Below are 15,084 nucleotides of genomic sequence, written 5' to 3'. Positions count from 1 at the left end.
GGTAACTAGATCTCATTTAAAAGTTGAAAACAAATATCAATAGGGCGGTTCATGGTAACTTATATTTTTAAATACCAATAACAACATATACTTTGTCCCGGATAATTCAATAAGAACAAATCTCCCGTGTAAGTACATATAATACCTACGTTTACCTTAGACCTTTACTTATGTGGTTTGTTTTAGCCAAATTTTAACTTCCTAGAAGAGGCAGTATAGAATAAGCAGAGCAGAATCGTTTTAAAATTTGTATCAAATTGAAAGTAGTGGAACGTGGAACTCCTTGGGTACATCTCTCGATGCGCGGAGCTTTCTTATGCACGCGCTCATTCGCATAAATTCGTTTCTCGCTCGATCAAATTTTGCATATTCTTGTAAACAAGCTACACTCGCAAATGCGGGGCGCCGAGGGGAACGATTCGCGCCCGGTACTCACATTTTCAAAAAAACATAGGAAGGCGATGGGCGGGGGGGGGGGGGGTTCTGAAAACGTATAAATAAAATCGCCCTACTACAGTTGGCTCTTCTCTCACGACGACCTCCTCTGAGTACAAACGTATTTTACTGCAATGGCATAGTCATACGTGACTTTGAATAAAAACAAGTCTTTTCAGAGCTACATATGTATATACGAGTACAATGTGAAAGAGCCTGCGTGATGGAGTGAAAAATAATTCATTTCATTTAAATGCATTCATTGTAAAAGTGTACCTCAAAGATCAAGAGTCACATGCGATAAATTTAGCCAAGTTGAGTCCTGATTTTACCCATCCGAGTAGTAGGTGTAAGTTGGTTGATGACATCGTGAAAACAAATTTTGAAGAAATTGCAATCCTTTTTATATTCGAAACCATTGTAAAGGGCGAAGAAAAGGTGAAAATTCAAGTTGAATTCAGCCGTTTCAATGGACAGTGTAAGTGTTATTCAACTTCTTTTCTTTCAAATTTGTTTTTTTGAAAAAATTATAACACTTTCTGAAAATGTCGACTTTTTTGGTAAAAAGCGAATATTCAGCGAATATTTTTTCAATTTCCAGTTAATAGAAATAATAATAATATTCTGTCGTTTCATCCATGTCTAACCTACTACATAGTCCGTAGCCAATAATATCACTAAAAATACATACGTAACATTTTAAAAATTTTGAAAATTATGAAAAATTCAAATTTTTTGTTTTTTTGGGCATCGGCATCAATTTAAAAATAGAGGATGTTATTGAACATCACTGAAGTGAACAGAGTGCTTAATGTGCCTATGTATTGTATTTTATTCTTGCAAAATTACTTTCTGCCAAAAAAATCTATTCCTCCAAAAAATTTTTGGTAATTTTTTTCAGCAACATGAGAGCCTTTCAGAAACAGTCGGAAAACTTGGACGAGGTCAGTACACTGATTTCGTCAGTGTAACAGAATTACCCGAGCAGATGATTTTTACAGTAACCGACATTGTTAAACGATATAAAGAAGAAGAAGGCTCGCAGTTCAACTCCATTCATTTGATCCTGGACAATAACATCGAAACAAATTTGCCACGTAAGTATACCGATACAACTTACCTTAACTTACATAACGTTTCATGTGGAAATACAAAAAAAAATTCGCAGAACATGTAACGGATGTTCTCCTCTCATTGGACGATGAGGAATTTGAAAAATTCAAAGCATTTCACAAGTTCTTTAAATTCGAAGGAATGAATGGCCCCTCTGCGATAGTTTTATTTCTCCAGCTGCAGGCAAAGAACGGCTGCATATGCGAGGCATGCCATGAATGCAAGTGTTGGGGAAGGTAACATTTTTTTAAAAACACATACTCATTTTTAAAAAATGCATTTATCTAATACACTTTGTTTCACACAGCGAGGAGACGGAAGTATGTCCGTGCTATGTGAGACACCGGATCAATAATTGTGCACTTTTTCAAGGAGTAATCCATCAGCAAACTGAAGAAACGTTCAACACTACTAATACAATCAATGAACGTTTAAAATCTTTGAAAATGATTTAAATTGTACATAAATCAAAATGAATTTTACCATATTTTATGGTGATTCAATTTTTTTGAAAAATATAAAAATTTAAATATCTTTCAATTTTGTTAGATTTTTTTCAAAAAAAGTTATGGATACCTGCTTTTTCTGGTGATTTCCAATTTTGGTTGATTTTTTTCAAAAAAAAGTTATGGATTCTTTACTTTTCAGTTACTTGCGTTTTTTTGGTAATTTTCAATTTTTTTAAAATTAGGTATGAAAATTTGTGTGAAAAGCACTATAAGTCTTTAGTAAAAAAAAATGAAAAAATGAAATAACTGGGATAACGCATAAATTTATGAATGTTCGTAATTATTTTACTGCTTAGTTTTTACAATGTTTCATCACTCACGCTATGTATATTACAATTTTTTATTTGAGCGGGTACCGAAAAATTCACTTCTCAAGCTTGTGAGCGAAACAAGCCAGTATACCTATAGGTAGGTACACAGAAATTCAGAACTTAAAGAATATACTCGTCTAGTTCACAGCTTTCTTTCAATATAGAAATATCATTATTTCTGGAATTGAAGTTCTAAACCATATCCCAGTTCATTGGCCAAAATTATCGAACACTTCCTGCCTCCTCGTTCGGCTTCAGCGAAGCTTTGTACTCATTCATTCGTTCCTCATCGTCATCAAAAATCCAATTCAAAATTATATCGACAATCTTGCCCCAATTTTTACTCATTGTAAGTCGAAGCACTCGACTGCTTCCATTTTTCAATTTGTTCACTTTATACTGGCCAACAATCTGTTTGGTAATGTAACACCACAAAAGGAAATTATTTACCGGAGTAAAACTCGAAAGTATCTCATAAGATGGTTGTACCGATTCAAAATGACGTACTTGATCACAATTGGCACCAGTCAAACGAGCAAACCCTCTAATAACCTTAGCAAGCAACTCCTCTAATATCTGGTCGATAGGAAGGGATCTTCTGAAAGCAAACCAATTTTCTCGACTACCCAGACACCACATAATGAACTCTCTCCAAACATTTATATCAAATTCTACAAATTTTGTTTCGATCAAACATTTCTTACAATGATTCGCACACTCTTGCTTTACCATACTCGTGCAACTCTCAGAGTATAGAAAATGGCGTAAATTGATCAAATCTTTCAAACATCCGCAATCCAACTTATCATAAACTGATTGCAACATGTCACATTCGGAAGACATGAGCATCTCTTCTTTGAATTTGCTCGCGAGTTCGGTCGATTCGAAAGTATCGTCGATGAATTTGAGCAAACTGGTCAATTTCACAGAACTTGATAACGTAGTGACATTGATATGAGGGGCGATAATTCGTCTCCTCAAGTTCTCCACGCGAATTTTATCGGATGAACAAAACTTGATGTATTCGCTGAGATCATCGCAGTACCCGTAATTCACAAATGCTTCGAACTCGTGATTCAATTCATTGTAATCCATCATCTCGTTTTCTTTGAATCGAACCATTTCAGCATCATTTTCAAAACACAATTCGAGTAACTGTTCTAAATACAAAGGCTTGGCACGAATGATGAACTTTTCCAAATAAGCTCTTACTATTCTGTTTTTGGATCGTGAATCTACAGTATTCAATAGATCCATCAAAAAAGTTATATCACGATGGTAACAATCCGGAAATTGAATCGTCCTTATACTGCTGAGTCTCTCCATCTCAACATCAATATTCATTTCTAGAGTGTAGTTCCGCAACGATGAAGGAGCTCTAATCCATAATTCATGTAGAACCAGCGATACTTGGAATGCTTCGTCACTTGTCAAATGAGAAGGTTCAAAAGCCAAATCAATTAACTCTTGTAGGACAGTGGCTAAGTTATCAACTGTCCCAAAATTGCATAAATAATTCCAGATTCTGAGTAAATACTCGAAATCATCGCGAAATGGAGCCAAAGCAGCGAAGACCTGATCAGCCATGCACTTTGCACATAGGACATGATACGCCGTTATATCGTTTAGTTTAGGAAGCAAGGACATTATAATATTTTCACATCTGGCTCCTCGAGTAAATACGTCGATAACAACGGACCAACGATTTTCTGGGGTTAGCTTATCCCAAAAATACTCGATGGACATACCATTGAAAAGATATTCGCAGGAGATCATGCGTAGCTCGAGTGAATCTTCGGAATTGGTACCAGGTATATTGGGAGATTCCTCTCTCATCAGACAATTCCAATAATAGAGCAGTTCATCGTCTTCGAAACGAATTCCAGTAATGCGAGTGTTTTTAGATACCGAAGGCCATAGCCTTTTTACATCATTTTCAAAGCAACATCGACAAGCCAGTCGATATTTTTCAGCAGGTGTCAACTTATTACTGATCAACAATTTTTTAGCAATGACTTTATCGCTATCGCCAAGTTCAAAGCTGTTAATGTATTTTTTTATAATAACTTCATCGTCGCAATCGGGGAAAATATACTTGGAATGATCATTTTTCAAGATCACTATTCGTTTGAATATCTCTTTAATACGGTCGTCGATCATATCACTGATGACAGATGGAACTGGCAATAGTTTGCCATAACTAATCGACTGTTGATCGTTCAACCACGTGGTCATATTATCCCATGGATTCAGATCGTTGATTTTATGACGCCATAAAAGCGTGGCTATTTTATTTAAAGCGATCATTTGAAGGGGCAGAGGAGATGGATGAAATGCTAGAGGGCCATCATTCCGAATTCCAAAAGCAGAGAATGCGTTTTTGTCCATTTTGAAGCCCGGTAATATCTGACTGATTGACTACCTAAGAATGTCGACTCGGGGAATGTTGTCGCGATTAGGTACCAGGATCTGAAACCGAAACGATTTCGTTAGAATTTTGCACAATTTTACCAGTTTTTTTTTTTTGAATCGACATAAGAAAATTTATCAACATGCCTACAACAGGTTCTTTGAATATTATTAAGGGTGATTTCAAGAGGATTAATAGATTAATAATTTTTAAGCAAATATTTCGATTTTTTACCGCTTTTGGACTTACATTTTGATTTTTAAACATTTTCTTGTTCATTTCATAACATTTTTTTTTTAATTACAAAAATGCAGCAGCAAATTGAGAGCAAATGTTTGTTTGAGTTTGGTGCCAACTACTCAATTCATGAAGATTTCATACAATAAATTGATTTCTATATAGGTTCACTTTATTTTTCTGTCGAAAAATAAACGAGTAGGTCTGAGCAAGCTGAATTTCATCGATGAAAAATTCAAGATTGAAAATTAAAAACTCTACGAAGTGAAATCAAAATGATAACGACAATAAATTTATTTTTCAAACAAATCAGTGAGCATTTTCACAGCAATCCTTTACTTTTATTCATTAAACAATTTTTTTTTTTCATTTTTCATCTCTCATTTCATTCGTAAAAGCAATGACTAAAATATGCCTTAAACATTCATACTTTTTACCAATTCTTGTTTCATTTTTTTACTTCAAGAAATACCAACGCATCCCGTCGATCTTTTTTTCTCGATTACTATTTTTTGATTTTTTGATCATTTTTTGATCATTTTTCATTTTTTTAAATTTTAAACATCTGTGGCTCTTCTCTAATAAATTGATAACACCAGGAATGACGAAAAACAAAATTCCACTATTGACGATTCGTTTTTTTTTTTCAATAGAAATTATGAAATTGTTTTTAAAAGTTGTCCCAGTTTATAACTAGAAATCATTTTTGTAAATCCATTTTTACTTTTTTTTAAACTATTAATTACATTTTTAACATTGTTTTCACTTTTTTTCATTTTCTGCTTTCAGATTTTTTTTGGGCATACTTATTTGAATTTCAACTGCTATCGAAGAACTCCCTTCTTTTTGCAATTTCTCATATTCACCGGAATTTAGATGGTTCTGAAGACTGTAAAAAGTAAAATTCTATTTCTTCTCCAAATTTTGCTTTTTCATTTTCTATTTCATTAAATTTTACTGAAACGTGTCAGAAAGATTAAATTACGACTGTACGAAGTTCAGGTTGACGTTTGTACTCGTGATCTCAAATTATTGAAATAAGAACTGCAATTAGTCAATTAAATATTTTTTTTTCAGGTTGCTGTAGTTTTTTTTTATAATTTTTTTTTGTTTTTTTTTCATTTATTTTTTCGTTTTTTTTTCATTCATATTTTTTGTTTTTTTTTTCATTTATTTTTTTTTGTTTTTGAAATACGAACTGAATAGGCCCTATTTTTTTTTGTAAATTTTCTCACAGTTTTCTCAATTTCGAAAAATGACATTCAAAAATTTTTTTTCTTCATTTCTTTCATTTTCCACGTTTTTTTTTTCATTTTTTATTTTCCAACATCAGGTATATTACTGCGCAAATGAGATTTGACAATGTTGACTCTGATACAAAAATGAAAACCAAACGTTCGCGAATGAATCAACTTCAATTTTTACACAGAAGGTGATAAAATCGCGACAAATCAGTGGTCAACTAATGTACGGGTACATTGGCATTGATTCACGTTGCCATCTGTTGACTGCAATGAGTACAAAGTACAAACACACGATTTTGCATCGTTTATGATGCAATATGCAACACTCAATGTTGATCACTACAGACCCATCGTCATAATGATGGCATTGATCAAGTCGACCGAATCGATCACAACATTTAAAACAACGTGAGTGATAGAAACAGTTCATTTATCAGACAGTTCGATATTACAATCGAAACTTAAGAACACGTGTTCGTGCAGTCAAAAATGTGGCATCAGAGTTCACTTTTTAACCCAAGTTCAACGCTGCCAACTTCTATTATTACAGTAAAGGAAGACCCGATGAAGAAACCGAATTTGTGGAAAGTAGAAAATGATTCGAATAGAAAACTTGCTCAAATGTAGATCAACAATATTAGCTGTGGCAATAAGAGCCATCTTTTTTCATTTTTTTTTTTTTTGTTATTAGAACTTTTTAACCAGCACAAAAAATTCAGATTATTTTCAAAAAATATAGTGGCTGAGGCCATCTTTTTTCTTTTTCTTTTTTCGATTAGAATTTTTCGAATCGAATTTTTCGAATCAGCAAAAAACAAAAAATCAGGCCATCTTTAGAAATTATTTTGGCCAAGGCTATTCATTTTCATCTTTTTATTTTCATCAGTTCGTAGTTTCAACTTGTTCAATTTTTAAAATTCCAAACGCAAAATTCTTGTTACATGACTCTTACAGGAAATGGTTTTCTTTCTTTTTTCACTTTTTAACCATTTTTTTTAGCCACTTCATGATGATGTTTTTCATGAGGGAAAAAAAGCATCAAAAATAAAAATTTATGGACAAGATTTGCTTAAAAATGGTAACTGCAGATAATGAATGAATGTATGTTTTTTTGTTGTTTTATTTTTTACGTGAGAAAGAATTGAGAGAAGATAAGAGCAGTTACTTCAAAATCTAGCAGAGAAATCAAATTTTCAAAAAAGCAATTTGGCATTTTCAGTCACTTATTTTCATTTTTCTACTTTTCAAAATCAGATAATTATAGTTCTTCGATTGGCTACACGGGACATGTGTGCCACTGACGGTTCAACGCAGAGAAGAGCACAGAAACAAAACAAAAAAATCCAAAAATTTTTCAAATAAATAAGGATGAAACTGCGGGAATAAAAAAAATATAATGAATGCAATTTATTGTATAAATTTTTGTCATAATAACTTACAAATACATAAAATTATTAATAAAGGTATTGGTAAAAAATTGAAGTTTAATACACTCAGAAAACAGACACGTACCATTTTTCATTTTTTTTTCAAGTTGATTAAACTAAAATAGCATGAGCTTGTTTTTTAAAAACGAATTTCGCAAACCTGTAAATCGTATTCATTAAATTTCATCGCTTAAATGTGGCCCGCTCAGATAATTTTTTAAAATTGTATTTTTATTTAAAATCGGTAAAATGAAATGACCTAAAAACGAATTTTTAGAGGTATTTTATTATTTTATTTTATTTTGCTCGTAATTTCTTTTATTATAATTAAAAATTTTAAATGTGCTGAAAAAATCAATTCGAAGGACCGCCAAAAAATAGTGGACCCGAAGTTCTCTGCTCCTTAGGAAAGGAGAAAACCTTGCGTCTACGCTGGCCAAATTTACGAGGCGTTACAAATTTCTGAATTTCTTCCTTATCGTTTTCAAAAGCCCATGATAAAAAGCGTTCGAGATCCGATGCTTTAGCTTGCTGCAAAACGGTTTCCAAATTCGGACTCTTTTCATGACCATACATTTTTCTTTGTTTATAAGCTTTGACAGCTTCTTTGTTGCCAAAATACCACATAAAGAAATTATCAACGGGAGTAAAAAAAGCGGGCAATCTCTGAGACAGAAAGGACGATTTCACAATTACTGTATTAGCCAAAAATTTTTCGAAAATCTCATCTATGGGTAAGGATTGCCTAAACTGAGATATCTGTTCATCGGGCACACACCACTTCATAAATTCATCACATTTTTCGCCATCGAAATCTGCTATTCGTCCAGCGAGCAGATTGTTACAATAACGATCGAAAAGATCTAGTTTTATTTTGTTCAATTTTTGTTCGCATTTAAGAAAAGCACTAATGAGTATTTCAATCTCCTTCAAACAACCACTGTCCAATTTATTATGCAAGAAAGTGACACATTCTGCACTTGACAAAAACTCTTCTTTGAAAGTATTCGCTGCATCTGCGCTAGAAAAAGTACTATTAATAAAACGGTCTAATTTTTTTACTTTATCTTCAACTGACACCATAATCATGTCAAGACTTGACTCGATAATTCGCTTACTCAGCTGTTCCAAACTAGACGCATCCTTCATACAGAAATGAAGATAATCGCTCAACTCTGCAAATAACCCTTCCCTAAGAAACATTCGAAAAATATACGACATGCTTTGAAAATCAACCATCTTTTGTTCTTTGAACATCACGATATCTTTTTTATAATCCAAACATAATTTCATTAATTGCTCTAAACTCGATGGTTTCGCGCGAAGAATCAATTTACGCCAGTTTCTCATCCATATTTGGTTCCTAAGCTCATACCTCGAAGCTTCCAGCAAATCCAATAGGAAGTTCATATCGCAACCGTAACAACCCAAGAAACCAAACATTTCACCATACAACTGATCGAAGAAATCATTCACGTGGTTAACTAGAACATAATCTCTCAATATTTCCGGAGCCTCTATCCATAATTCGAACAATAGATCGCTTCTAGAACATTTGCTTACGGCTTCGTTCAATTTAGCAGAATTATACACAAATTTCCATAAAGTATGTAAAATACCGTAGAATTTAATTCCATGCAACGTATCTTTAATATGGATCCAGAATTTTGAGACGTACTCGACGTGTTCATCGTCAGCTATTAAAACGTTTAGAATTTTATCAGCCATTGATTCGAATACTCGACAAGCTTGTCGTTTGGTCAACTTTGGTAACATTTGCTTGATTCGTTTGATATCAGGATTACGTAGAATCGACTCGGTCACAGCTACTTTATCGTCTTCGTTTAATTTACACCAAAAATAGTCGAAAGCTAACCAATTACCATTCTGTTGCAACGGATAAAGACGACTTACGGTGGAAACATCGTCCACTCCGGATTCCAAATAGTAAATCCAATAAGAAGGCAGAGCGAATTTGCAGAAATCATTTTCACCTCGAAGATCACTCGAAACCGAAGGCCAAATACGTTTGATTTCTTCTTCCAAACAAAACGTACAAGCAATTCTGTACTTCTCTACCAAGTTCAACTCGTCAGCTGCGATCAAATTCAGAGCGGTTTTTTTCATATCAATAGAACCCTCTGATCTACACACTACATAGTCCAAGCATTTCGGAACACCTTGCGAAAAATTACAATCGAAAAATACCTCCTTCGAGTAAAAACCACTCCACTTTTGTAATTCTTTTCCAGCTAATATAATTTGTTGATCGATTACATCTTTGATCGAAGTGGGAACTGATACTCGTAGAACCTCCGAGCAACTGAATTGCTCTTGTTGGAAAAACGAGTCGGAGGTGATGGCTTGGCCTGGTGCAAGATTCGAGCACTTTACTCGCCATAATCGAAATGCTAACTGAATCGAGGCGAGCGTTTGCAACGATGATGGAGATGAGTGAAATACGAACGGATTCGATTCTTGTGAATTGTGATCACCGATGGGCGTATAGTCGTCGTTTTCCACGTAAGAGACTATGTCAACATTCATTTTGATAAGTTACTGTCGCAGTTTCTTAATGTTTTTGATAGGTTTTCTGGGTCTGGTTAAAACACATACTCTGAATCCATAAAATCTGAAAACCCAGAAACCGAAAATATTTCCTATTAATATGGTATGAATCTCGAATTGCTTCGTAACAAAGAACTTTTCTTCGCCCACAAAGTCAACAATTCCCAATCACAAAAAATATATTATTGATACCGTAACATCGATCTTGGAATTTAATTAGATAATGGAAAATTCGAAACATTTTCCCACATCGTGTTGGTATGCATAATTAATTTTTTTATAGGTAGACCTGTTTTCGCGAAATCGCGAATGTCTCTCTCACTCCTTTATGTATAGTGATGCCCTACACAACAAAGTTGCAAGTTGCCATATTTTATCAATCCCAATAATTTATGCACACATTGCACACCTCGGGCGATCATAGCATGTTTAACATCTCTAGTGTCTTTTTAAAACAAACGAAAATAAAAATAATAATAATAAAACTAACTTTAATGGATTATTCTCATAATGATAATCGGAATATCGTCTTTGATAATTTATATTCGGGTAATTTGATGATTGTAAATCAATATGGCACTCTTACATATATGTAATTAATTATGAAAACGTTTTAATCTACTTTCGACCATCTTAATTTTTTTATATGTAAGTATTTTGTATTCGTGATAATTTAATAGTTTTGAACGAATTGGGGTAAAAAATGATAATTGGTAATTTTTTGAGCCAAATAAAAACAACCTTCACAATTTATATAGAAAAGTCGATGTAGAATTTCATCTTCTAGAAAACATTAATAAACCCGATACCTAGGTAATTCGATTCACAAAATAAAACTGCGATAGAATGTGTTTTGGTAGAGATTTTAAGATTAACGGTTATATTTTAGTTTTACTAATTTATTATCAGTTTAATACAATTTTCGGAAGAAAACAATACAATACCTAACAATATTAATTATGTAGTTATCAAGTTATCTTCAGATTTAAATAAGAGTTAAGAACCTCGAAAGGGTTGATAAATGCATAGCCTGGTGTGATTTTTTTACGTAAATTACCACACTATTATACGCATAGGTACACATGAATGAAAATTTATATTTCCTACAGCTATATGTACTCGTATTTATACTTTTTTAAATAGGCACATGAATGACTGAATTGACTGACGAATACGTCATCTACCAATCAAAAAGACTTCGAAGTAGGGAATCGAACATATTACCAAACTGCCTGTAGACAAAACTAGTTATTTTTGAGCCTAAATTGTCCAGTGCTAAATACAGTGCAGTTGTTTTGTTTTTAAGCAATAAGTATTATGATCTGTTGACATAAATAAGCGTAAGCTTTCATAAAATTCTTTTATTGTCACAGTTTACCTGGAAGAGAAGCACCTTCCATTGCTATTATTTTACTTTTTCTAAGTTTGTGTGATTTTCAATGAAATGTTTCAATTTATACATTTTTTAATAAAATAATTTTAATTACTTTTTTTTTAAAAATTTGTAATGAAAAATTCTAGTTTCTGTTTTTTTAAATAAAAAATTAAGTTTCTGCATGAAGTAATTAAGTATGTATTTAAAATTTTGGTTGAAATTATTTTTGCCTAATGAGTTTTACCTACCAATTTGAAATGTTTAAATTTGAATAAAACCATTTAAGTATTTTTAAAAATTTTTTAAGAATCACAATACCAGGTTATATGGAAAAGTTCCCAATTCTTAACCTGTATTCGTACATAACCTTTCAAAGTATGATTCGCATTTCATTCTCCATGGTTATAAAAAAGGCGCTGCTGGAGATATCAAAGGTTATACCAAATAGTGAAGAAACATAATATAAGTTTTTCAAAAAAAATTACTCATAATTTTTGGATTCAATTCGTTGATTCATCTTCTAGTTGAAGCAAATTAGTGGATACTCTTCCTAAGAGACAGCTATTGCATACAAATGCTTACTTTAGTGAACCACAAAAATTTGAACTAATTTGTAGGAAAGGTTACTTTTGTTACGATTATTTAGACAATATAGAAAACTTGATTAGATACTAAGTAAGTAATTTTGATGATATGCTTTATCAGATTTTCCACAAGAATGTAATATTCTAACAATATCACTTTCTTTAAATTGCTTTAAATTACCTATTTCATTACACACTTCTGGAGGTGAAACAACGTAAAATGTTCGAACTAACAACAAATAACGTAGAAGCGTTGTACAAAGAATTATCTTTTTCTGATACATGTTCGCCCTCGCAAACCCCTACTCTTCTTCAGTTTAACGAATCTGTTTTCCATATAGAAGAATGTACTTTACGGGATTGTATGTTTATAACTACTAATTCTTTCGATGGTATCAATTGTGCTCTCTTGACGTATCCATTAATAAGGAGATGCAGTTTACTCATTTGATAAAAATCGTAGAGATCACAACTCTAGTAAAATGGAATGCCAAAGTTGAAGAAATAGTAAGTAAGTGTTGGCTCATTTCAAAAATTAAATTACATACCTACTCGTTTAGAGAATTTATTTTGATACAGTGACCGTAATTTTTTTATTTCCCCCCCCCCCTTAAAGACATCATGACGGTGTCATTATCTTAGGCTTTCCATTCCAAATAAAGGAGGAGACCATAATGACAAACATGGAACAAATGTCACAGATAGACATGTGTCAGTATATTGTACCTACTGAGTAAATAGGTACCTATATTTTCAGCTTATACAGGGTGTCCACTCATTTCTGGAAATGATTTTCCCTGACTTTTCCAGGTTTTCCAGGCCAATTTTTCCATTTTTCCAGACCATTTTTTAAATTTTCTATGCTTACCCCACACTTTAATTAAAGATGAATTTGGGGGGTGGGGGGGGGGAGAATTTTATTTCATAAGCTTCTCTTCGAACTGAATACCACTTCGGATATAAAAAAACCTCTAAACTTCGATTATTAACTTTTTAGGTAAATTAAAAATAAATAAATGAATAAAACATGCATCAATTTTGGCCAATTGATACAATATTCGGCATTCGCGTATGACTTATGAAAATGTTTCTTCTGTTTTTTGGATTTTTGGAGGCCTGAAAATGTGAAATTTGTTCTTTTTAAAATGAGAAACGAATTGACCCGAGCGAAGCGAGGGCTAGAACATTTGAAAATTTTCCATTTCGAGATGCCTAAAAACGAAGTTTTTTTAATGCAAAGAGTTTATTTTTTGGTTTCTTGGAATGATGTTTTTTTGAAAGAAGTTACGTCTTTTGAAAAAGAAAAGAGAACAGGCTCGAGCGAAAGCTTCTAAAAATTTTCATTTCGAGAGGCATAAAAACGAGGTTTATTCATGTGGAGACAAGTAGTTTTTTTTGTCTTTTAAAATTTTAGAATTTGAATGATACTTTTTTCGAAGGAAATTGATTTTGACAAAGAAAACAGAACAGGCCCAAGCGAGGGCGAGAAATCTTGTAAATTTGTATTTCGAGATGCATAAGAACGATGGTTTTTTTGTGAGGAGTTCATTTTTTGGTTTTAAAACTTGATTTTTATTATCTAGAAAATGTTCATTTTGCTGTGAAAAAAAAGAAAACAAGCCTGAGCGAAGCGAGGGCAAAAGTTTTAAAAAATTTGTCTTTCGAGAAGTAAAAAATAATATTTTTCTTTCATCGCAGGTCCTTATCCAAAATTTGCAATTGACCGCTTTTTCAAAATTCCAGGGATTTTGCGTGAAAATTACAAAATTCCCTGACTTTTCTAGACTGATCAAATTCTCTGACTTTTCCAGGTTTTCCACGCTTGTGGACACCCTGTTATATGTAGGTATTAATTTTTTTAAATTAACTTATTACAATAATGCTGTAAAATATAATTTTACAGTTCATAAATTTGAGCCTTTCTAAACGCACTAAGTAGGAAAAAAAAGGAAGAAATAGTTTATTTCCAAAAAATTAAATTGCTCATTTTTTTGTTAAGTAAAATTTATTCATACAAGTGATGTAATGGTTTTTTAGAGACATGCTGAAAGAGTTATATTTGTAGTTCTAGGGTTTCCCATTCAAATTAAAGAAGAGACAATTTTTGCAAATACCTATGGAACATCAATATGAGTTTAACAATCATGAAAATCGACTACTTGACTCAAGATGCCAGCCATGTTATAAGATATTGAGTAGTGAAGCTTCACTAATTGTAGAGTGATGTTCTACTACACACCACAGATGTGTCATTACTTACATGTAATTGCAATAAAAATGCACTGTGACGAGATGCGGATATCTATGTATTATCATTAGTGGGCGGAGGACTGGGGAACCCCATGGCCCCCACGTACAGCTGGAGGTGCGGCCTCCAGAATATACTCATGAGCGCATAATACTGATACCATCACCATCATTTCAACCAAGACTGGAAGAAAGTACTGAACGATCAAAGTTTATGAAAGAAGCAATCAAGGAGCTGTGAAAAACTGAAAAGGAGTTAGAGCTCAGAATACACAGATGCTGTCTATATAGGTATACCTGCAGGCTTTTTTTTGTATTTCTTTTCTGAGGGGGACGCTAAATTGAAGTTGCAATTCCCTAATTTTCATACCCCCCCCCCCTCCCTCACATCTGTACATAATTTTAATTTTTGAGGAAAAAATTGAAGTACCTACACCAATTTATTTTTTTATTGTTGTTTCGGAATTATAAAAAAGTACCCAATCTTTGTTTTAATTCTAGTACAAGGCAAGTACTGAGGTACAAACGTGAATGCTAAATTTTAGATTTGGAGCAATTTCCAAAATTTCATTGTAATTCTGATCTCGTTTTCGCTCTTTACTATTCTGATGATTCAATTTTGTT

At 32.8% G+C, this 15,084-nt stretch overlaps 1 protein-coding gene across 4 annotated transcripts in view; it reads right to left on the bottom strand.

Moving 5' to 3' along the window:
- LOC135845684 (uncharacterized) overlaps positions 1–15,084 on the bottom strand; it is a 71,149-nt gene that overhangs the window by 50,947 nt on the left and 5,118 nt on the right. Inside the window, exon 3 of one of the 4 annotated variants that reach the window (XM_065364457.1) lies at positions 6,166–10,318. The exons of the other annotated variants lie outside the window; for them this stretch is intronic. Coding sequence (XP_065220529.1) covers positions 8,041–10,233 — 2,193 coding nt within the window. The 5' untranslated portion in view covers positions 10,234–10,318 and the 3' untranslated portion in view covers positions 6,166–8,040. Of the gene's footprint in view, positions 1–6,165; positions 10,319–15,084 lie in introns of those variants that run through there. 4 annotated transcript variants of the gene reach the window in all.

Source organism: Planococcus citri, chromosome 4 (assembly GCF_950023065.1).
Source record: "Planococcus citri chromosome 4, ihPlaCitr1.1, whole genome shotgun sequence".
Taxonomy (NCBI): Eukaryota; Metazoa; Arthropoda; class Insecta; order Hemiptera; family Pseudococcidae; genus Planococcus; species Planococcus citri.
This window is presented reverse-complemented; position numbering and strand designations above follow the sequence as displayed.